Source organism: Lampetra fluviatilis, chromosome 53 (genome assembly GCF_964198595.1).
Source record: "Lampetra fluviatilis chromosome 53, kcLamFluv1.1, whole genome shotgun sequence".
Classification (NCBI taxonomy): domain Eukaryota; kingdom Metazoa; phylum Chordata; class Hyperoartia; order Petromyzontiformes; family Petromyzontidae; genus Lampetra; species Lampetra fluviatilis.
Window position 1 is genome coordinate 2,846,819 of NC_136327.1, and position 24,856 is coordinate 2,871,674.

At 46.4% G+C, this 24,856-nt stretch overlaps 1 protein-coding gene across 1 annotated transcript; it reads left to right on the plus strand.

Annotated features, from left to right (window-relative positions):
• The first annotated feature begins 661 nt into the window (after positions 1-661).
• On the plus strand, positions 662-22,923 carry KRTCAP2 (keratinocyte associated protein 2). The gene is made up of 5 exons (XM_078879239.1): positions 662-776; positions 9,109-9,263; positions 17,765-17,828; positions 18,711-18,777; positions 21,353-22,923. Exons 1-5 carry the CDS (start codon positions 773-775, stop codon positions 21,465-21,467), a joined length of 405 nt encoding a protein of 134 aa, XP_078735365.1. The 5' UTR covers positions 662-772; the 3' UTR covers positions 21,468-22,923.
• Positions 22,924-24,856: the final 1,933 nt, after the last annotated feature.

Below are 24,856 nucleotides of genomic sequence, written 5' to 3' on the forward strand. Positions count from 1 at the left end.
AACGTTGAGTTTTATAAGGGCACCACGGGGTGACCAGATCCTCCCGACCCAGCCCCACCCCTACCACCCCCCCACCCCTACCACCCAGCCCACCCTCCCCACCCAGCCCCGCCCCACCCTCCCCACCCTCCCCACCCAGCCCCTCCCCACCCAGCCCCACCCTCTCCACCCTCCCCTCCCCACCCAGCCCCTCCCTGCACGACGGACGGACACAATAATCCGCTGTGGGCTGGTGTAACCAGGAGGTTCCTACCAGTATAAATGTGTCGTTAAACCCGCCACCAACCGACAGCCAATTAAGTAAAGTTCGTCACTTAAACAAAAAGTGCCAATTCGTAACTCGTACGGCTCACCGGTGTGTTGGAGAGTAAACTCACAACGATTCGAGTTACGCCGTTTCGCCAGTACCAATTATAACTAGCATCATAATTCGACAATCACACTGTGGCCTGAAAAAAATAGAGGGCGCCACGGTGGCGAGACGTTAACTACCTCGCCTGCTATTATTTAAGAGTTTGCATGTTGTCGCTTTCCTTACCTAGAAGAAAATAAAATCGTATTGGGAGGGGCGGGTTGTGACGTCATCGCGCGAGCCACGTCGCAGCAACAACAAAAAACACGATGACGTCATCTCTCTTTGCGAACTTTCAAACCAACCGCCGTGACGTCATCGAGCGCGCGCGCCACGTGACCGCTGCTTCCTTCCCCTCTCTCTCCCCCTCCTCCGTTCCATTCAACTGAGGCCTCTGTGCTGTTAAAAGTCGCAACGACCATGGGTAACTATCCCGGTGGAACACTCGCTGCCTCCGCAGCCGCTGTTGCTGTTGTTGTTTTAATGGCGAGGAGCGAAGTTGTCTTGATATAATGACTCTGGGCTGGTCAAGTTGGGAGCTTCGCCCGTCTCACCTCCCTCCCCCCCTCCCGACGTTGACGTGGCAACTGAGCCTCGGCCTCGAAACGTCTGAACCGCGTCGGGGTTTTTCGTTCGCTCGTCCGATTGTGTCGTGGTTTTTTTGTTGTTGTGTGTGTTTGTGTGTTAACCCTCTCACGCGGCGCATTTCGCTGACGGCAAACACGAACAAATGTCGGGGGTGGTTTCTTTTTTTTAGTGCCAACGGTGATGGGGATTCATCTTCTTGGTTCTTTCGGTAAAGTCACGTAGAATGGAAATAATAAAATAATAAACATAAAACATAATAAAATAATTCTCACGACGTTTATTATGTTTGATTTTTTATTATTTTATTATTTCCATTCTACGTGACTTTACCGAAAGAACCAAGAAGATGAATCCCTGCAGTCACGAAAGCTTTAAATCGGTGATGGGGATGTCCACTACACCTTCGGGGATTTTGTCAACTCGTGAAATGTCATACAAATACGCGAGTCGAGTTGGTTTAATTTAGATTGCAGATTACTTTCCGTGATATCATCATGCTATTGTTGCTGCCACCGTTAAAATGATCAGGCCATGATCAATCAACTGCTCGATGAAGTGTGGGTGGTGGAGAAGATTTAACCATACGCTGGTTAGATTTTGATTTAAAGCTTTTGTGACTGCAGGGATTCATATTCTTGGTTCTTTCGGTAAAGTCACGTAAAAGAAAACAATAAAATAATAAAGAATAATATTTTTAATAAAAAATAATACGATTTTTTTTATTGCCAAAATAATATATATTTTTTATTTCATTGTTTCCCTTCTACGTGACTTTACAGAAAGAACCAAGCATATACATATGCTGGTTCTTTCGGTAAAGTCACGTAGGTAGAAAAATAAAATATATCACGAAGTTTCACTCGCAACACAATTTTGTAACCATACTTCCCCACGCTGGGCCAGTGCGTGGTTTGTGAATGTTGGCTGAGGAGGAGGAGGCCCCAAGGTTTGAGTGGGATGCCACTTGCCACTGATGGTAGCCGTGGCCGGGGACGAGAACTCTGGCGAGATGGGTTGTTATATCGGTTGATTTCCTTTTTTTTTTATTAACCAGAACGCATGTAATATATCCTTTATTTAACGAATAACTTTTCGATTGGGGTACATTCTCTTTTAAAGTCCTTTATTTTGACCAGGTGCAAGCCCATTGAGAATTGTAAATGTCGTGCCACGTTTTGTTTACGTGACGAACCTTACTAATTGTCTGTTGGCTGGTGGCGGGTTTTACAACCCATTTACGCGATCCAACCCCCCAAAAAAAACCTTTATTATGGATACATTTACTCCATGCCTGGGGTTCCAACGACGACCTAATTTAACTGAATTGTCAATTTCACTGATGTGAAATATTTACAGGACAGTAACATTGCCATGCCAGCTATGTGAACAATAATTATCACATTTTAGATTGTTCTGTGTCCTTGTGAAATAAACAAACGATAGATTTTTTTACGAAAAATATTTTTTTATTTGCTTTGAAAAAAATTACTCCACCGGAAATGCGCTCGATCTTGGTCAGTTATCGAAAGCTAAGCAGATTTTAGTCTGAATTTTGCTTGGAAGGGTGACCACCGTCCGTACACAAATGATTGCAGTCTGCTTACGTGGCTACAATGTCAACAGAGGGCAGTGCAGACAAATACTACAGACAGTCCCCGAGTTACGATGGTCCGACTTACGATATTTCGATCTTACGATAGCGATACGACAAAATTGTAAAATATTTTCCATTTCGCGCGGCAGGCAAACGCAGCAGCGAACGATACGTTCAATGCATGTATGATATGTAGCTTTAGCGATTTAATTTCAGGGTTACCACGATACGATACGTTCAATGCATGTTAAAAGTTGTTATAGCAGATAGGATTGTTTCCTGAAAAAACTTTATATTAAATTGCAGTTCATATAGGTAGGCTAAGAATTTACCTTGTTTTTTGACTTTACATTTTACTGTGCAATACAGTATTGTAATTAATAAATACATACAGTATATAGTTTATACACTACGGTACTGTAAATGGCTCTGTTTTGCTAAATTATCACCATTCTTTAAGACTCCTCGGTAGGCTAGGCCATCTTCGACTTGCGATATTTTTGACTTACGATGGGGTCGTCGTAACGCATCTCCATCGTAAGTAGAGGACTGCCTGTTTCCTTTGTTCTCCACTTTGCTTCCTGCCGTCAATCCTCCCTGAACGATTGTGCGATGTATGGTCAAATAACCCCACAGCCCACACACAGTATCAAGTCCTGCATGCAAAAGGTGCCGTACGTGTAAATTCCAATACTTTTTGATCAGACTAACAGCCAAGTGGCCTTGTGATTAGAACACCTACAACCCATTTGGGAGTTGGCTCAGGCCATCCCTCGATGATTGATAAAGTTAGTGCTATTTTGTGAAAAGTCAGTAGTGGTCTTCCTATGAAGTGAGAGGCAGCTACCATGGCAATGCGGAATTTTCAAAGTGGTTCATGGCCGCAGGTGGAAATAACCACCATCAGTTCAACAAGGAGACACTTTAACTCGACTTATTCCCCATCATACCTTCAGGGTCGATAACATAAGTACCACGTTGTGGCAAGTCAAGAGTTGTGCTATGGATATGCTCTCTCCAATCATATAATGTGAAATTTCCACTGGTCCGCCAGTGAAGATGATTGCTACCCATGCATCAATTAATCGATTAAAGTATATTTGTACGTTCAAGTTGAATGCATAAAATTGTGTATGTGAGAATATTTATACTTTTGGGGTCAGTATGTAATTATTTTAACCCATACAAACACTACAGAGCAATACAAAGCGCCATGGTGAAAACAAACATTTCCAAAATTTAATTGAGATTAAGAAAAACGAGCAAATATAGGCCAAGTAGGGAACACTGTCGTTTAATCATACAGAATAGTTCCTCAACTGGTGAAGGCATAGAGTTGCCCACTGACTTATGGCCTGCTGAAACATAGAGATAGATTATTGGGATCAGACAGGACAGACTGGACCCATTTTTGGTGACAAAAGATGGCATGACGTCACAACCCCACGTGATGTTGCATTGACGTCATGTGACCCACAAGCGCAAGCTAGTCTTGTTTAATGGCCTGCCAGAAAATACTGTAGTTGAAAAAGCCTTTTGACATAGTATTCTGCATTTTACTTTGATTGCTGCTTGCAATTCATATTTGCACCTGTTCTCTTAGTTTGTCTTTGTCCTTCTTGACTATTTTAGCTTTATGAATAGCCAATCAGTTTTCTTGTAATGATCAATATGATTTCCAAATTCCACTGCTAATTTATACGTGTATTTACCCAAAATGTGCCTTTTTACATGCTTTTATTTAACTCACTCTGTTGTTGTCGTATCCTCAATCTTGTAACTCAATTTTAACCCACTTCCCAATGTGGTATCGACTGCAAACTTGGTATACTTATGTCATACTGATGACAATACTATATTCTATCAAAAAAAAAATATATTTTTTTAACATTTTTTAAAAATATGTTATGTTTCGGCTTGGGTCTAATTGTCCACGCTCAATTGACGTTGGCTGTAAATCACCACGGCCCTACGTTATGGCAAGCTTTGCGGCCACTTCCTGGAGTCGTGGAGTTCTGCCATTACGAGTACGGTACATTTCATTAAAGCGTGTTTAAAAGAAAAGTATTTTTTAAATATTACTTATTCCTAAAGTGTTTGTTGAACTTGTGAAGTCAGTTTGTGCTGTGTAGAAACCAAAATTCCAAATTAGAAAGTACAAGAAGATTCTGTAAAGCTGTCCCCACATAATTAGCTTCACAATTCTCTCGTGTGGTAGCGATAATTATTCAAATAGGTCATACTCATTAGTCATTGGCTAGCCACTGCAGGATAAATTCCCCCTTATGCCATCACCATTCCTCATGGCCCATTATGCCACTGGCACATGAATAGATCTCATCGCTTCATCTGCGAAGTCACCCTTTGACGCATTCCCTTCATTTGCTACGGATCTGTTACCCTTCATGTTCATTGGCCAAATTTCGTTTTCACGTTGTGTCTTGGCTAAGCCCACTTAACAGTTAATGCGATGTCTCTGCTTGGCATTTGGCTTCCTAATTCATATGCACCTCTTTTCTGTGTTTCACTGCAATTTTGAACATGCTTCTATTAAAATCACGATGCTTCTATTCAAACCTTTTTAGTTTTTCTATTTGCTTTTGCCCCCCCCCCTGCCTAATCTGGGTAAAATAAAGCACTTTAATTAATCTCGTGTTTGCTGCCCGAAAATGTTTGTGTTCAGTCGCGAGGTCAGCAGAGAGCTTTCGAAGCGGCAGTAGCAGCAGCGGTGACGACTGCACCGTGCTTAAAATAAGTGGGGTCAAGGGAGACCCTTTGTCACGCGTCCATTCACGCATATAAGTACTCTTGGTCCCCCAAAAAATGATATGTTTCATTGAATTGGAAAAAAATCAATGTCACTCAATTGTGTGCAGTGGCCCCGTGCGTGTGATGCACATTCTCACATTGAATAGATCCCGGAGAAGAATTAATGGTTGAATGGAAGTGGTTCATTTTCGGTGACTGCTGCTGCTATTGCTTCTGCTGCTTTTGAGTTGCACACTGCTGCAGAATTATAATTGTTTTCAACCGACCAGCTCATTCATTGTTGTTAGTAATTAGTCGTGCATGGGTATAAAAATGGTTGTACAAATGGTCATGCTATTATTCAGTGGAAGCGTAGATGACCTTTATAACCAGGTAAGAGCCCATTGAATCGATAGATATGGTGATCATTCCCCAGTGGAGACCTGTGTTAAATGAAGTTGAACAAAACAGCAAATGCCATTGTGTAAACAAAAAAAAAACAAAAAATATAGAGATTGAATAATAGATAATACAATATGCAATCGTGAAATGTATATAATAATAATAAGCATTTGAAAAAATATATTTACATTACTCATGTTGCATTAGTTGGGTTGATGACCAAATCACCTGGAATTGACCTGATCCCTTCAGATCCTGGAAGCTAAGCAGTGTTGACCCTGGATAGTGCGTGGATGGGTAACCACGATGCACTACATGTTTTGGGACAGCAGAGGCCATTGCAGCATAGTCCATTTTTACACTAACATTTTTAATGAGATCCACTCTATGGAAAAGCAACAGACTAATTTTGAGATACTGCCTTCCCACCACAGGAACGTGGAATTTTGATCATTGTTTGAAAACCAACAATATAGATGAACACCAAGCCACGTTCATTTCAGCACGGAGACAATTTGGCTCGATGTCGATTCACTTGATTAAAACAAAATCTTGCAATGTTCACATTCATTTGAGATTGGGGGGCAGCAAACTTGGCATACAATACTCGTGTGAATGTCCTCATGAGGGGGTTTTTCTTTTATTGCCCAATTCAACACGTGCTTTAGCAATGCCATGCAGCAGTGAACAGGCACTGACGGCTAAACAATAGCATGAAATATGGCTCCATTGTAACAACGCTTACTACAAGGCTTTGGCCAGCTACCATAGATACAGTTATCAGATGCCTCCCAATACATCACAAGCAGAATGGACTTAAGCTTTGGCATTGTCTGAAACTAAGTTTCTATTTATAAGCGGGTAAGAGCCCAAAGGAATAAAGTCTGTGTTTTCGTTTTGTTAGGAAGTCAGACTCAGGCTTGATTTCAGCTGCTGAGGCCCCATGGAAATGAGCAGCTCAGCAACAAGGATGACCACAGCCCAAGACCGTCGACAAGTTATTTTATAACTAGAGGAAAAACTAAAAGTTTTCACATGCAAAAAAAAGTATTCACACGCCAAAACTTGCTGCAAACAGGATACACAATAAAGATTGCTTAAAAACAAATCTAAAAGTCGAAAAATCCCGTCAGTTGTTGTGTAAATACACCTTATACCCAGCCTCGGACATGATGCTATCACGTAGTTGCAGCATATGCGGTTGTGGCAGAAGCAATCCTGCTTCATGGTCCTAAAACAAACTTGGCCAAGGTACATTTGGAATTGTAAATATGGAAATTAAGTATTAAATTATATATGACATGAAACGTGACGGAACTTACTGCACACCGGATAAACAGTAGATGATGGATCACATTTATTCAATGGACACAAGAGGGCACACTTGATATACACCATAAACATTATGGAAGCTAAGTTATATTATTCAATCTTGATTTGAAGCTTTCGTGACTGCAGGAATCCATACTCTTTGGTTCTTTCGGTAAAGTCACGTAGGTATAAAATAAAATATTTGTGGCAGAGGTCATCCTGCAGCATGGCCTTCAACCATGCTTAAGAAGGGACGTTTGAAATAAGAAGATTGGTTCTGAGGACATTCTAAAATGTGGCTGCTCTGCAAGACAGCACTGGAACCAGCCTGAGTTCACAATCTGGACATGGTCATAGGAGGTTTTCCCCTTTTTCCTGGCAACAAAACTGAAAGCTTTTTACAAGGAATCATGTGTGCATTAACCACAATACTTGCGGACAATATGCAAACATAAAAACACACTCTGATAATATATGCATTGTCCTTGAAACTGATTGGTCCACACCAGAGACAGCTTTCTTTTGAGCCTCATCTCAATTGGTGCTAAACCAGAGGACGCCAAAAGGCGTACAACTCAAAGACAATGCACTATCAAAGTAATGAGGGCTCGGGGTAAACATCTACATCATTAGACCTCCTTTGCCAGTACCAAAATATAATAATAGGGTTTTTCCCCTTTTTACAAAGAATCATGTGTGCATTTACCACAATACTGCATTTTGACCACAAGCAATGTGGTTAATGCACACATGATATTTTGTAAAAAGGTTTCAGTTTTGTTTCCAGAAAAAAGGGAGAAAACCCTATTATTATATTTTGGTACTGTAAAAGGAGGTCTAATAATCTAGACATGGTCAAAGAGCACTTAGGAGGTGTCCCCCGTAAGGATTCTTGAACTTCCTGTTGGGTGGGCAATGTTCGTTAAATGGTGAGCTGATTTGGATTCAAGAACTTTGAAGATCGTCGGCCCTCGTACATCTCTGCGTAACTCCAGGGAGGGTGAGGTTATTCTTAGAGTAAAGCTCACAGTGCGGAGTTCTCGTTAATGAAACATAGTTTTCTGGCACTCACAGTTGAGAGGTTGTAAGTAGAGACAATATATTCGGAGCATAACGGAGCGGTTCACCTCGCAAAGGCCTAACAGAATAGTAGAGGAAGTACCCCTCGCTCAGCAATGCCCCCCCACTCCTTCCCCCACCATTCCCATCAACCCACCCTTGGGTGCCCCCCCCCCCTTGTGCATGCCAATCCTCCAGGCATCCCCATCCTCCTGTAGCCCCCTCCCCCACCCTATAAACTTTAACAAAAATCTTCCAGGTAAGACCCACTGAACTGTATAGCTCTTTTTCAGAAGCGACCTTGCATTCACAAATGATCACTCAACAAAGTGGCTTATCATCACGTGGAAATGTATAGCGGCCAAATACTTTAAACGCACGTTGATTTTAAATGTGGAGGGAAAAAAACGGAGGCCCCGGAAAAAAAAGCCACGCTCCCGCGGGAGAGAGAGACACGGACATTCCAAATATACAGCAGGCGTCACTGTCGGGATCGAATCCACGACCTCCTGTATACCAGGCGAGGGAGATAACATCTCACCACCATGGCACTCGCACCCCCTCCCCAAGCGCACCCTTGCCAGTGGTGCGTGGCCCCTCGTACCAGGCACCCTGCATCGTGGCCCTCCACCCCTCCCCCCACCCTATGCTGGGCCCCTTTCCCCTGATATCACTCACTGGACGTGAAGCAATGGGGAGGGACCCAATGAGGACACTGGGGGATGATCAACGGCACCACGGCAAATGTGTATCTATTTATATAGATGTACTGCTGTGGGAAAGCCACAGGACTCGTCCTGTGTTAAGACTGGCTCACCTGTCCCATCCACCCATCCAGTATTCATATATACATAAGAAGCACTTCCTTTTTGAGAAACATCAGCAAGCATTCGATTAACGCAAGGTGACGTGCTTTAGTAATGACACTGCACGTCGCCCCAAAGGCGGCACAAGCACCGTGGTGATGTCACCGCCACTTAGCGGCGGTCGTCGTGTGTGAATTAACGTGTGTATATGTATTTGGTTATGTATTTCTGTGTGTGTGTGTGTGTAGCCGTGAGCCCAGCGGTGTCGTTCCTGCTGTCGTCGCTGCTGTCCCTGCTGCTGTTTGCCGGCATGCAAATGTACAGCCGGCAGCTGGCAGGGGGCGAGTGGCTCACCATCTTCGGAGGATTCCTGGGATCTGTGCTCTTCCTCTTCTCCCTCACCGTATCCTTGGTGGCAGAGCCCGGCATGGCTGCCCTTCCCCCCCCACAGTCGAGAGCATCCGGGCGGATCGTGTGTCTGGCGTTCCTGCGTTCTGGCTTGTTGCATCACTGAGCCAACCGCAGCACCCCCCCCCCCCCGTTGTATTCTAACACTGGTCAACACACTTTTTCTGGCATAAGGTATTCCAACGGTTTTTAATGTAATTTTGGGGTGCTGATTCCAAATCTGGCATCAGTTTTTGTCTATCACATCAGGTTTTTGAGATATCAAATATTTCATTTTTAATAAAAACTGCAGAATAAAAATATTAAATAAATGTGGATATCTATATAAAATGATATTATAAACACACCATCCTAAAAATACAGCACCATATTTTAACACTAAAGCAGTCACTGACTCGCAACAACTTGCAATCATAAGTGACAGAGTTAATTTCGGGTAAAATCAATGAAAATGGGGTATGTCGGTAGCATAAAAATGAGATGTGGTAGAGCAAATCTGAGATCAGATTTGGAATCAGCATCCTAAAATTGGTCTAAAACAGCTGCAAATGTCCAGGCCAGAATTTATTTTTTTGTTGACCACTGTAATCGGCCCAGATTCCACCTTTAACTCTGAGGCCCTTAGCTGTGCATTAATTCAGGATGTGTAGGATTCAACCTTTTCTCGTTTAAATCAATGTTCGTGGATTTATTAACAAATATGTGAATCCACGTCGGTGCAAACAAAAAGAAACAAAAAGCACCAATGCATCCGTATGAAACTTACATGCAATCTGGTGCTTGTATAATGAGCATAATTTAACTTCAATCGGTGATTGTCACATCTGTGGTGGCAGCACTTGTGATAATGTAGTTGGAGCACTCAATTCGCAATCTTCTCTCCATTGTTGATGAAACGACTACTGCCTTGATGGAAACACAACTGTTGTTGTTCTGTGGATAGAAACACGCCTGCCATACTAACGTGGAATTTACACCACTGGCTCAGCGCAACTAATGGAGATGATCACTACTTGATAATGAAACTAAACTCAATGATTTGTTTTTATTTTACCAGGTAAGGCCCACTGAGCTATTTTGCTATTTTTCAGAAGTGACCTGGCCACAAATGATAGCTCAACGAAGTGGCTTATCATGTGGAAATTTACAGCAGCCAAATACTCTACATATATATTTCCCAATGTGGAGGGAAAAATCGGAGGACCAGTAGAAAAATGCGCACTCATTAGAGTGGAGTGACATCTTAACTTCTGGCAAAAAACGATCCTTCACATAATGATGTCTTTCTACTCTAAAATGAGCAATGCACATTCCCAATGTTTCATTGGATGTTGAGCACTTAGACCTGTAATTTGATGTAAAAAAATAATGATGCTGATGATAACAATGCAGGTAATGATAATAGATGTATCCATATTGTCAAATACCGTGAGTTGAAAAAAATGAGCGGCTCCGGTTACTAATTACCCCATTGAGGAATGTCTCTGCTCTCGTTATCATCACGAGATGTAACTTGATTCCGCTTCAAAGCCCACGGTATCACGTGGGTACAAAAAAAATGCTGATTCAGCACTACACGCATCTCTGGCTTAAAACGCAATTTTTCAATTTCATTTATTGATGTATTGGGTGCAACGGCATACACTTAATCTGTGATTCGGGGGCAAGGTTGATGGATCACACCAAAACACAGCCTGCAGGGCAAAGAGGAAGCAGTATCAGCGAGTAGGTTCGTGAACTATTTGTTGTAGATTGAAGCGTGCTGTCCCCCGTTCTCCGCGTGGGTTTTCTCCTCTCTTATTCTGATCTGGAGCTCTGCCTTCACGGTGGCTCCTTGGCTGACATCCTCGCCATCCTATGTTATCTGCCTTCCTCTTTTCCACAAATGCCCCTTCAGCTCCTCAAACATTCCAAGCCTCCGGCTTCATTCTTTCCCTTAAATTCTTCTGTCTATGATGTCCTTCATTAAGCTGTCTTCATGGTGACTTACGTAGCTTTTCTGTACTCTCCTCCCATTTTATCACACCCCACATACTAAAAAGTCAGAAACGCTAAATGAGCCTTGCGTAAAGTATTGAAATGCTTACTTTCATTGATCATGAATTCAGTTTTTATTATTATCACCGTCATAATCATCAGAACCGCTAGGCTGATATTTTTTTGCTCGTGGAAGAAAAACCAGAGCTTCTTGGAGAATACCCACTCGTACAAGAGGATAACACCACCTAAAAATCTGCACAGTCAGATGGACGTGAACCCACTTGCTGTACTGCCTGGCAAGCAGGTTTGGGAGTTTCACAACACACAGTGATCACTGTGATCTGCCTATCCCCACCTCCAAAATGCTGGATGGGGTTATATTTGTTGAAAGAATCAGAACTACCAATCCTATGCGAACTGGTCCAGTGCTGACCATTCTGACCACTGTTTATCCCTGCTGCCGAAATATTTTAAATGTATACAATTTTTATTTTTCGGTTCAGTGTAGCGCAATGATTTAGACAGAGTGCTCTTGCCAATAACGTCCTGTAACCCAGAAGCATTTGTTTAACAAGCCTGACTTGCTGATGACACCCCGAATGTCTTGCTTGCCTAAACATACGTTGCTAGATAATGTTGGTTTGCAGAGCCAACAGGCTGATGTAGTTTTAAAAATAAAAATGTACAATTTGAGACACGGAACAGAGTTACGCTTGCACAAGAATAATGACGAGGTCATGCTCACAGCAGGCCACGTAATAATAAACCGCAGCTACACTTTTATTATTCCGCTCTCGGCTTCTCTCTTGGGCTGCCGCCGCTCTCTATTCGAATGCTTCGGCCCGGAGCCTCCTTTGCCTTTTACTCACCGCTGGGCCACTTTAATGGAGACACTGAAAGCGGCCATTTATTTCACCGCAGGCCTTTCCCGGTTTAAAGCCCGAAGACTCACTTCCTTCCCTGTAATTTGGAAGCAGATGCGTTGCTCGTACGGAGGCGGTGTGCGACGGCGTCGATGCGAGCGGGCGCGCAGCTGGTGTTACCTGTGGCGTGAAAAATTGCCTAGACACTTGTAGGTGGCGGCAGTGGCTTCGTGGTTAACACGCTCGACCCGAATCCCGTTGCTCGTAGGCAGAGGTCGCAACCGGGTACCTGATACCCGTACCCTACCCGATACCCGGCTACCCGTACCTGGCCAGGTACGGGTAGCCGTTTGCGACCCTGGTGCGGCTGGATACGGGTACGGGTAGACCGTGAGTCACTGGTGAGTAACCGTTTGTCACTCATTTCCCAACGTCTTGTCTCTTCTCACAATTCAAGTTCCTAGAATCAACCCACCCGCGCCTGCAACATGGCTTCATCCCAGAGGTCGCAATCAGGTACCCGATACCCGTACCCTACCCGTACCCGGCCGGGTACGGGTAGGGTACGGGTACGGCCGGGTACGGGTACCCGTTTGCGACCCTGGTGCGGCTGGATACAGGTACGGGTAGACCGTGAGTCACTGGTGAGTAACCGTTTGTCACTCATTTCCCAACGTCTTGTCTCTTCTCACAATTCAAGTTCCTAGAATCAACCCACCCGCGCCTGCAACATGGCTTCATCCCAGAGGTCGCAATCAGGTACCCGATACCCGTACCCTACCCGTACCCGGCCGGGTACGGGTAGGGTACGGGTACGGCCGGGTACGGGTACCCGTTTGCGACCCTGGTGCGGCCGGGTACGGGTAAGGAATCAAAACCCGTTTGCGACCTCTGGTCGTAGGTTCTACTCTAGCTTGCTTCGGCGCTGTGGAAACATTGGCAATGCAAAAACGTGTATCTCGTCGCAACGGGACACCAGCATAGGGGGAAGCAATACGATGAGAATCCTGATCAGAGGGCAACAAAGCTGATCATCAATAGATGGCTGCTAAAATCAGTGAACACTTTGTGATATGGAGAGAGTGGCTCCCGGGATATAGGAGTATTGCATTTCTTCTAGATTTGAAGCTTTCGTGACTGCAAGGATTCATACTCTTAGGTTTTTTCAGTAAAGTCGCGTAGGTAAAAATAAGTAAATAATAAAATAATATTAATTATAGAAATAAAATAATAAATCACGACGTTTCGGAGGCAACACAAGTTTCCATCATCAGGTGGGACCATCACAGCTAAATTTACTGTATCCTCACTTGATACGTGATTTATTATTTAATTTCTAAGATTATTTCTATTATTTTATTATTTACTTATTTTTACCTACGTGACTTTACCGAAAAAACCTAAGAGTATTGCATTTCTTACCCACTGGAAATGATTGTTGGCCCAAATCTTGCATGAGTGGAGAGGTGCTTTGCCTCGGCTTAGCATTGTTCAATATCGCACGGCATCATTAGCTGATGTTTGATCCTCGTCAATGATTTCACGTGCTCTTTAACATCCACTCTCCAGTAGACTGCACGCTTTGGTAATTGCATCGGCCCGCAGTGTTAAAACATGTTCGCTGAAAGGGGATCATAATGGCTCTTGTTCGGCGCTAATTTTCTTCTGGATTGAGGCCAAGTGGACGGGCACAGGGAATTTCAGTCCCTTGACGTTGAAATAAATCACATTATACCTGGGCAACAATGGCTACATTGTCCCGTCTGAATGCTTGGCAGCCCACGGACAGTTAGCGTTCAGTGCGCAAGTACGAGCACGATCGAATCGCCCATGAAATGACGGGGAGAGGTAGCTGCCCCAACAAAAGTTGAATGGTTACTGTTGAAAGTAACGTTGTTTTAAAAGAAAGGATTGTCAAGTTTTATTGTCATATTGGTTTTCACGTGCCCGAAACTACCTTGTTTGTTATAAAAACTGGAAAAAATGTAGAAATTTGCAAAAAGGTTGAGACATCTGCAGAAAAATTAATGGGAGAACATACCGAGGTAATTGCGCAAAACCCACACTCACGAGAGGAGAGTGGTTTGCTTCTGACAATGTGGGGATGTGGGCACCACGGTGGTGAGGCGTTAACTACCTCGCCTGGTATACAGGAAGTCATGGGTTCGATTCCAACCCCGACGCCTGCTGTATATTTGGAGTGGAGTTTGCATGTTCTCCCGGTAGTCACGTGAACTTTTCTCCGGGTCCTCTGGTTTTCCCCCTCATTTTTAGTTTAAAATAGTTTCATGGGCAAAACCTACCCTCACGAGAGCTGGCTACCAGTACCTTCCACGTCAGAAGAATTGCTCGTGAGGAGAGCAATTTGCTACTGACAATGTGGGAATGTGGCCTGAGGGAAAGTGCTTTGAGAGGTGAAACTTATTCCAGGCTGAGTCCAAAGGGCGAAATACATTTACGTAGTCTTTCCATCGTATTATTAGAATGCTTTGGTTTACCCAGAAAAGCCTCGCCGAGTTTCGAGACCTTTTTCAGAAGGGTCCTGCCAAGTTTTCGCACGAGAGGGCGACGTTGCTGCTGCTGCTCTCTGCAATCCAAATTGAAGTAATTTTGCAGGGAATTTTTCCCCACGTGGATGCTTGTCCAGTGCCAGTAAAAAAATGTTTAACGTTATTTCAGCTATGGGCGGGAAACTGGAGAACCCAGAGGAAACGCAAGTCGAACAAGGGGATAACTTACAGATAGGTACCCCAGTTGCAAATCAAACCCAGGCAGCCCACAGATGATACATTTTAATAAAAAGAATACATGCAAATATATAAATGAGCTAGTAGTTCAGAGTCATGTTACATTGGGTGAGGAACTGGGCAATCCAGCCTCAAGATCACAGGGAACCTCACCGCAGCACGTGACCAGCACAACGCGGACAAAAATTAAACGATGCAACTGTGTTGGCTAAACATCGCAGTGCTGAAAACTTCTTTGCCGACTACAACGTCACCGCCAAATGCAGAAACTTGACAGGACCCTCCTGAAAAAAGAGTCTTGAGACTCGGGTGAGACATTCCTGGGTACACGAGCCTCTCAAAAAAATGTACAGTGATGTTATGAACGCCATTAAACCCTTCGCTTATAACACAGACATTTTGAGCCTTACCGTGTGGAATTTACGTAGATTCTATGGAAACGTAATGCATTCATCATGGGACCTCCTTTGCCAGTACCAAAATATACTAATAGGGTTTTTCCCCTTTTTTCTGGCAACAAAACTGACAACTTTTGCAAGGAATCATGCTTACATTAACCACAATACTTGCAGTCAAATGCAAACAAAAAACAATACTCTGATAATTTATGCATTGTCTTTGAAACTGATTGGTCTACACCAGAGACAGCTTTCTTTGGAGCCTAGTCTCATATGGTGTTCGACCAGATGACGCCAAAAGGTCGAACACCATATGAGACTAGGCTCCAAGGAAAGCTGTCTCTGGTGTGGACCAATCAGTTTCAAAGACAATGCATAAATTATCAGAGTATTGTTTTTCTTTTGCATTTGACTGCAAGTATTGTGGTTAATGTAAGCATGATTCCTTGCAAAAGGTGTCAGTCAGTTTTGTTGCCAGAAAAAAAAAGGGGAAAAACCCTATTATTAGTAATGCATTCGCCGAATCGATTAATCGAAAGCAGCAATCGACAGAGCAATTGATTATTTCAGCCGGTCACCGTGGCAGCTGTTCCGTGGCCGTAACGTTGTACCGCCGGCGGAACGACGTGTGTAAATAACGACGGCCTCGTCAAGGTCACTCATCGCTTTCCGCGTCGGGTCACGAACTTTTCAATCGCGCTGCCGTAACGTGCGCGGGGAAGGGCGGCTCGGCTGGAGGGATTAGGCCGAGGGGCCGTGACGGCGAGAGGCGGCCCCCCATGATTGATGCGTCGCGAGGTGGCGCGCGGCGACGAGCCCGAGCGAGCGAGCGAGCGAGCGAGCGTGAGCTTTCTGCCGCCTGTAATGAACCCTCTTGAGTGATCGTCGGTAATCGCCGCGCTTTGCTCGAGCTGCGAGGTGATCCACGAACGCTGCCGCAGCTGCCTCTGTTATTGTTCATTCATTAGGTTATGAGCTCATCTCTTTCCCCTTAGGCGGAAAGCTCCCGTGCTCGGGGCAATGAAGTGTCTGCGCTTTGCGATCGCGACGGCGCAATTCCATTTGGATTTCACGATGAGTCTTTAAGTGCACTTGTATTTCAAGGTGCTGTGCAATCGGGGAAAGGGCAACAACGCATCTGATGAACTAGATTGCGGGGTAATAATGATCTAATGTAAAACGGATTGCGGCAGGCTCCGGTACATCTCTTGCTGTAAGAGATTCAAGTCGTTTTGCGCAAGTGTCGGAACAGGAGGACAAACGGAAGTTTAGACGCATTAGTCACGTTGGCTTGAGGATAGTGGGCAGGGCACGTCCGTAGCTAAAAGTGTTGAAATGGCCACTGGTCGAGGAGCAGCAGCAAAGCGGCAGCCAAAGGAGGGAAGGTGTGCCCCAACAGGAAGCATGCAGTGCAAAGAGGGAGCAATTAAATCATCTAATGCCGGTACTAGATGGCAGAGGTCGCAACCGGGTACACGATATCTGTACCCTACCCGATACCCGGCTACCCGTACCAGGCCGGGTACGGGTACCTGTTTGCGACCCTGGTGCGGCCGGGTACGGGTAGGCCGTGAGTCACTGGTGAGTAACCGTTTGTCACTCATTTCGGGTAGGGTACGGGTACGGGTAGGGAACGGGTACCCGTACCCGGCCGGGTACGGGTACCCATTTGCGACCCTGGTGCGGCCGGGTACGGGTAAGGAATCAAAACCCGTTTGCGACCTCTGCTAGATGGGTTGTTGCATCGCAGGACCTTGATGGATGGCGATGGCTTGGGGAGACAGTTCAGAATTAGGTTGATGGCTGATGATTAATTGAACAATGGAATTGTAGGATAGAATGATAAGTCGGTTTTAGTCCAAATTTAAATTGGCTCCCTGTGTGAATGAGCCATGGGGTAGTGCTCACCTCTGTTGGCTGCCCTGAGCGGTGGAAATTCCACATTCCTATGCCGTTGGGCCTTTGTCTTCAAATCAACCCCTGTTTACTTCCAACCAACGTTGTTCTTATTTTGTTGTGTAGGGGTAGTTGGTGATCACAGCCTGATCACAAATGAGTGAAAAAATAAACTCCATTAAAGTTGGTTCCTCATTGAAGCCTGCGTTTTAAGCTCTGAATGCTACATATATTTGGGTTTGATTGAGGGCATAAACATTGTAGAAAATGCGCACAACATGGGCCATTAAAGCGATTCCAGCGCCAGTTCTGTATCTTGTCATTCTCAGGGGCAGCTCTCCTTGCTGCGCACAGTTGCGATGGAATGGAAATTTCATCTCGCGACACGCTGATGGCGCAATTGGAAAGAGAATTTGGGGAAGGGAAATAAAGGAGAAATCGAGCCTTCTGCCAGGTGTTTTGAGCTCCTTGCTGCCACGGCAGACAAAGCATGTGCGCGGCACAATAGGGGAACGCGACGTGATGATTACTTTATGATAAGGGCGCGGACAAAAAAAACACGCGGTCGTGTTCGAGCGATGAATGTGCGGTTTCCTTAATGCCCTCGCACAGGCTTTCAACAACCTGGAGAGCATCATCTTTGGCAAGGGATTCCAAGCCAGGATATTTCCAGAGAGTAAGCACCGTTTCCTTAAATCAATTAGAGAGACACGACAAAGAGTGGGCAAGCTCCCGGTCAAATTGAGGACATCGGCCCTCGTCCCCTGTGTACGGCCCTGCATGGCCAGTTGGGGGATATTCCACGTTCCTATGGCAGTGGCGAGTCTCCCCCGTTGGACAGCCACGGTTGACATTCCCCCGCAAAAGTGGTTGCTCATTGTATTTGCCCGGAGGGATGATGGGCTTAGTCAACCCCCCCCCCCCCCACCAATCAGGATGCGAACTCCGCGACCTTGCAATTGCAGGCCGCTCAATCTACAGTCGAGCAGCCACCTGGCCGGATTAACAAAATCACAAAAGGTACCTTGGATATAAACCAGGGGAACCTCGGTGGTAAGTGCATGTGTGGCTTCACTGGAGCATTAAATGGGCAGCGAGAGTTATCGCTATGGTAATCTTTCTATGTATATATATGTGTATATAGCGGAGCGGTGGTACGGTGATTAACGCGCAGACGCTGTGAACCCAGCGACTGGAGTTTAATTCCCAGCCACGGTTAATGTCAGGGGTGAGTGATGTCGGAGCTGATATTCGCCGACCATCACAAATTGGCGTGGTGAGGTATGGTCGAACAGATCCCGTGACCAAATGTACGAAAAAAAATCGATGTAATCTGACCAAGTGGTGCTGGGGATAGCGCCCACTGACTTCATAAGCATGGGTTTGAATCCCAGCCAGGGGTGTAACTCGGACAATCATCCCTCCACTCTCAAGAAAATTCAAGAATTGGTCATAATATGGGAAGAGTGGCCACTGCCACCTTTGACAAGTGGTGATTGTGTTGAACTCTAAAGCTGACTTTTTCTCAAAATTGTGTGCGTGTCTGTCTGTGTTGCAGTTGCGCTGTGCCTCCTGCTATCCATGTTTGCCTCCGGGCTTATCCACAGGGTGTGCGTCACCACGTGGTACGTATCTCCATCCCCGCTGCTCCCCAAGGGCGGCAGGCTTTGGTTAGCTTGCAGTAGGCGGTTACATTGCCCCATCGTGGGGCAGGCTGTGCTTTAGTTGGGGCAGTCAATTCGCAATCGTAATGGTGAACTAAACATCAAGCGGTGGATTGTGGGTTTAACCGTGCGAGAGCACGGGTTAAGAACCAATCGCCGCATTTGTCATTCACGCTGCCTCTAACCAAGTCGCCTGGAATGCGCCTGATCCCGTGAGGCCTTGGAAGCTAAGCAGGTGTGAGCCTGGACAGCACTTTGGTGGGCGACCGCCATACATGTATGGATGTTGAACCTCTTTCGCGCCGGTATGTAGGCAACCGTGCAAATCGGAGGTGCATAGCAGGTGTTATAGGTCGTGGGGCTCGACGGTGGGCCCTCAGAGGGCAGTGGGGCACGACATGGTTGTGCTGTACTTCCGTGTCCCCATGTCGATGCTCGCCCGTGTATCGCAGCAAATTGTATAACTGGCTGACACTTCAGACCACGAAAGCTCTTGAGAGTGGAGAGAGTGGAGATCACACGAGTCGTCGCAGTGCGTGGTGTGATTTTTGACGTTGCATCTTTGAGGCCGCGAGTTAAAATGCAAATCGGGGAGGTCAACCCTTCCATGCCTCCCTCCAGATTTTAAACAAACGGCGCACCACCCATGTGTGAAATCCAACAGCAGGTTGTCGTGTGGTTAGACTGCCCCCCACCCCCTCCAGTGTAATGTGGAATTTCCACCACCGTGGACCCGAGGGCCAACCGGTGGAGATGAGCACCAGACCCCCGTCGTGGTCGAGCAAAACGAAAGCCACTTTTGACTTTGACCTGTTCAGCGTGAATGTATGTGTACGAGCGTGTCTGTGTGTGCGTACAAGCGTGTCTGTCTGTGTGTGTGTGTGTGTGCGTGTGTTGGTTGGGTAACAGGGAGCGGCAGTGTAGCGGTCAGCGTTGCTGCACAACAAACCCAGCAACTTGAAGCGCGATTCCTGCTCAAGGTCAACGCCAGTGATGATTACACTGTGTAACAAAAAAAAATATTTGTTCCTGGGTGGTAAGTGTTATTTCCTAATTGCTTATGCCTCCAAGGTACAGAAAATGGCTATTATTTCCCACAAACTTAGCTTTTGTGACCAGGACAGTGATATTTAGAAATTGACCTATTTTCAAAGGGGTAACGTGGTGTGCGTTTGTGTCTTTCGTTCACGTAAAGTCTTGGTCACAAAAGCAAAGTTTGTGGGTAATAATAGCCATCTTCTATACTTTTTAGGCATAAGCAATAAAAAAACAACACTTAGTACCCAGGATCAAAAATTGTGTTACATCGTGTTATCTGAGCCAGTCCTCTGAGCATCCCCTAGGTCGTCTCAGCCTGTATTGAGTACCGGTATTGTGTGTGAACATCGCCATAGGGGAGACAAAGGCGGCCCGGAATTGTGCTGGCCACCTGACACCCGCGCGTATCGTGCCGACCTTCCTGGGTGCTCGCTACAGCACGCCCCAAAAATCTATTCAGGCTATGCAGGGGATCTTTGTCTTTCCATGTTGGGTATCTACAGTGTGTGTTAGGTGCGCGTTTGGTAGATGTGTGCGTAGGCCTCGGCAAGGTAAGGTAATTTACCCTTTTTACCGGGTAAAAGGGTAAAGGTAAAGGTGTCAACATGCCAAGGGGTAAGGGTAAAGGGTAGGGTAAAGGTAGGCTCGTTGCTTTTTACCTTTTACCTTACCTGCTAAAGGGTAAAAGGTAGGGTAGAGTGATTGTATTGTGGTAAGGTGAAAGGTAGGGTAAAGGTAGGCTCGTTGTTTTTACACTTTTACCTTACCTTGCCGAGGCCTACGCGTGCGCATCGTTTTTTGCGCGGAAAATAATTAACGGCGGCGGGGGGGGGGGGGGGTTTGTAGCAACGTTATAAAACTACGCGTTTTGCAGGTTTAATAACCATAAAAAAAACATTCTACGAGCGTTGTTGCACCGTGTGAACAGGGAGAGGAATTGTGGCGCTCCGCGCGAGAGAAACGGCGCGGCAAAGTGGAATCGGCCATCACCGAGAGTCTTATTAAAGCAGTCGCTTCCTTGCGTCCGGTTTGCTTGTGCGCAAAGAAACCTCCCCCCCCCGCCCCCCGCCCACTGCACCTCTCGTGCCGTGCGCCATGAATAGAGAAATATGATAATAATACAGCTCATTAGGATGAGAGATCGCGGTGCCGTCGCCAAAATGCATTCATCAAGAATTGGCAAGGTCCACAGAAAGTAAATCTCGTCAAGTAGAGGGAGCAGATTATTAGGGGTAGGTATAGTGGGGGCGGTGGGGGCAGAGTGGGTTGGTAGAGAGGGGATGTATTCGGGGGTCGGGTCCCCAAATGGGACTTGATTTGCATTCTTTTAACCCTTTCCTGTTCTGAGACGTCTGCAGCCGGGGCGTGGTGTCGGCCACCCACCCCCTCATGTGCCGTGCCGGCCTTCATAGGTGCTCGCTAACAGCACTTGCTCTTAACAGCCCATCAAAGGCTTCTTGCGTTGCATCGTTGTCTTTGTGTGTGTGTGCGAGTGCAGCTTCATATTCTCCCTGGTGGCTCTCTACTACCTGAATAAGATCTCGTCGACCGTATACCAGTCGGTGCCTACTGCGCAAGCGGCCGTCAAGCCAGTGAAGAGCAAGAAGAAGTAGAGCTGCCGAGGGCTGGGGAGGGGGGGGGGAGACGCGACGCCGACCAGACTAAGTCAACCAAATGTTAGCGGGGAATCAGTGCGACAACAACAATAACAGCTGCTCCACACACGTTCCTCTGTGTGGTCTTATCCGCGTGGGTGCATGCAATTGTGAGCGAGCGAGCGTGTGTGTTTGTGTTTGTCGGGAGTGGGCGTCTTTGTTATGGTAATCACCTTTTCATATTACGGCACTCGAGGATGCGGTCATGTCGGTCGCCGCCGTGCGGCTGGCTGCTTTTCCTCCCTCGCCCCGTGCCGATGTTGACCACACCGCCGCCCTCCCCCCCCCACCTCTCCCGAGGTTGTAATTTCAGGCCGAGTGACCGTTCACTGTAGGGGGAATTCGCCAACCACTGCTACCGCTCTTCCCGCGAACACACTTGCCCCTGGCACTCTAGAAGGTCAAACTTGGTGGGGGGGCGGGGAGGGTCTTTGGTGGTTAGAGGACTGCGCTGCAGTGGCCAGCAATCTGCCGTCCATTTTCCGGGGCTCGTGCGTTGGCTGTCTAAAGCAGCGTGGCAACCCCTGACAGTGAGCAGTCGTGTCGACTAAACAATAAAAAAACTACTGCGTAGGCCAAGATGCGAGCTGTGATGGCAACGCGTCGCGGCCTGACAAAGCGGTTCAGCAAGAATGCAATCTCGCGACCGGTTTCGACCTTCTGGATCTCATCGACGGTGCAAGGGTTCTTGCCCAAGTAATCGGTTGTGTGATTGATGATAAAGTCGCTGGTCGCTCTGCAAAGGGAGTTTTCGTAGTTTTGTGGGCAGAACTGATCCGCATGAGCAAACCCCCGTGTCTCGCTTGCGGCAGCCGGTTTACATTGTACTCTTTCATTCCCAGACATCCGTACGTACACCACTTTCCGTATTGCGGTTTTGGGTGCGTGTTAAAGTGGACTCGCTCAGCTCTCGGAGGCTGGTTAGCCGACTCTGGGCGCTCTTTTGTGGACGGCGGGCGTACTTGGGGGTTTTCCACCTTGATTTTGTGCAGCCCTCATAGTTCGCAGCGGACTTGTGTTATCTAACACGTTGATCATCTCACTGCCGCCACGTTGTTATCGGTCACAGCCTTGGGTCAGCCTTCAGGTCAATTCAGCCTAACATGAGTGTCTGGTGTTGGTATCGTAGACGAAGGCCAGTGAGACAGAGACAAGCCTGGCTTGCGTGTCGTTCGTTAGTGTGCCGAGCCGAGCCAGCCCAATTAGGTGTCCACCAAACAACTGCAGCCCCAATGTCCTTTGTACAACTTAACGGGGACATCTGTGTGCGTGTGTGTGTATGTGTGTGTGCGCCCATACGCGTGTGTGCCCAAATTAGTCTGTGTCATAACGTGGCAGAACATATACGTGTGAGTTTTGGCAGCCAACTTATTAACAGGAACAACACCTTAATAAAATGTGATTTGTTAAATTCTGAACAGTGTGTTTCATTAGCAGGGGTTTACGCTGATTGTTCTGTTTTGCCCGTTATAATTACTTAACCGAGGCATGTTTCATTTATACATGCAGCACATAATTATTCCCCATATCAGTCAATTTGCACTGGTGTTTGGTGCTTATACAATGCATGGCTGATTTACAAAGCATCTACAATGCAACTGCACCAGCAGACCACCGGTACATTAGTGTGACACGATCACCGTATAGGCGGGTCTTGTAAATATTATCCGCATGTACGGCGGTCGGCAAACCTGCAGCTCTGAAGCTGCGTTATTCACACGCATTAAGGCTCTTTAAATATTGAGGTTTTTTAATCGAATTAGAAAATAAGTATAACCCGTAAAAACAAAGTTTTTCACTATAAATCCTTTATATGCGTGGCGGCTAGAGTCCTCTCGTCCTCTGGCTTGAGATGGCTGCCACCTATGGGTCAAATGATTGCATTGCACCATTAAGCAATTGGTAATTAAATATAATATTTTTGTCCTAAAAAGTGTAAAATTTTTGAAATTGTTTTTACGAACATTAATTGTCACGCACAACGAGTCTGTGTGGAAAATGTCAGCTCGATTGGATCACGGGAAGTGGGTTAAAAAAACGACCGAAAGATTTGCACGGTCCTAAGCAAGCAAGCGAACTTAATATAAAGGATTTAAAAATGCCGGACCCCTTCCTGCACTGGTAGGTGAGGTAGGGAATCACGAATTTTACTCAAGACTGGAGGAGCGACCCGATGAGCTATGAAGCCGTGTTTCGCACTTCCAGTTTGGGACGGATTTGAATGGGGACAGGGACTCCACAGCACAGATGCCTGGGCGGCGGCGGCGGGGGGGGATGGAGTTCGCAGTGGAGGTTTATTGTGGGCTTTTGGCAGAAGACGTTGCTTGTTGGAGCGGAGGCTGTGGAGGGGAGTCGAGTGGGATGAGAGGCGACGAAATCAACTATGGGGGAGGGAGGAATCAGTTGGTAGACTTGTTCAATCGCACCTTGCTGTTGAACCCACTGCTCATAGTATACCGTTCGGGGCTTAAATAAATAAAGTACTGTACCTGGTTGTGCTTTGCGGGGAAGTCAGCGGTGGTTGCCCTCTTGAAGAAAGTACCACCCCACCCACCCGCGCCCCTTGTGCGACGGGCTGCTGAAATTGCCACCGTTGGCTGGGGAGAGCCGTGGGAGACGGGAGGGGGCCACGCTTGAACCTCGTTACTTAGACGCGAGTAAGCGTCGGAACGACGTGACGGGATTCGTGTATTCAAGGCGAGCAATGAACAGTTGTTATTTGGGCAGGTCACAGTTTTTCCCCATTGATGTAAAAAAAATGTCATGGGAGTGTAGGGTTCAAGCGGTGTTTACTCAAACAAACCCCGAGAGTGCGTGTCGTGTGGCAGGCATCTCCATTGGCACCTGAGCAAATCGGGCTGAAATGCCACGTTCCCAGAGGCAGAAGCCAGATATCGGACACGCTGCAATTCCCACGCCGCCGAGTGATCCTCAAGTTACTAAATCATCGGCCAATCTGCCCTCCCAACCACCATCAGGATTTGAACTCTGTCGACATTCAAAGCGTGTGGTAGTGCGCACAGCATCATCCGGCCGGATGCCACGGACGCAAGCTGGTTCTCAAACAAAAATGCAGGATTACAAATATATTATACACTGATTATGTCTTCAATACAAACAAAACACTAGCTTCAGACGTGATGATTTGTACCGTGCTGCATGTATTATTCCATGTTACAGGAGGATGGGGCGGTGATGGACCAGCGGTGAGTGCACTACGCTATGAAACCTGAGTTGGATTCCAGGCCACTGCTAAAAGCAAAGTCGAGCCTCATCCTTTGCCGCTAACGTTGAATCAATCGGCACTGACCAGCTCCATTACATGCGGCGGCCTTCATCCAGCAGTG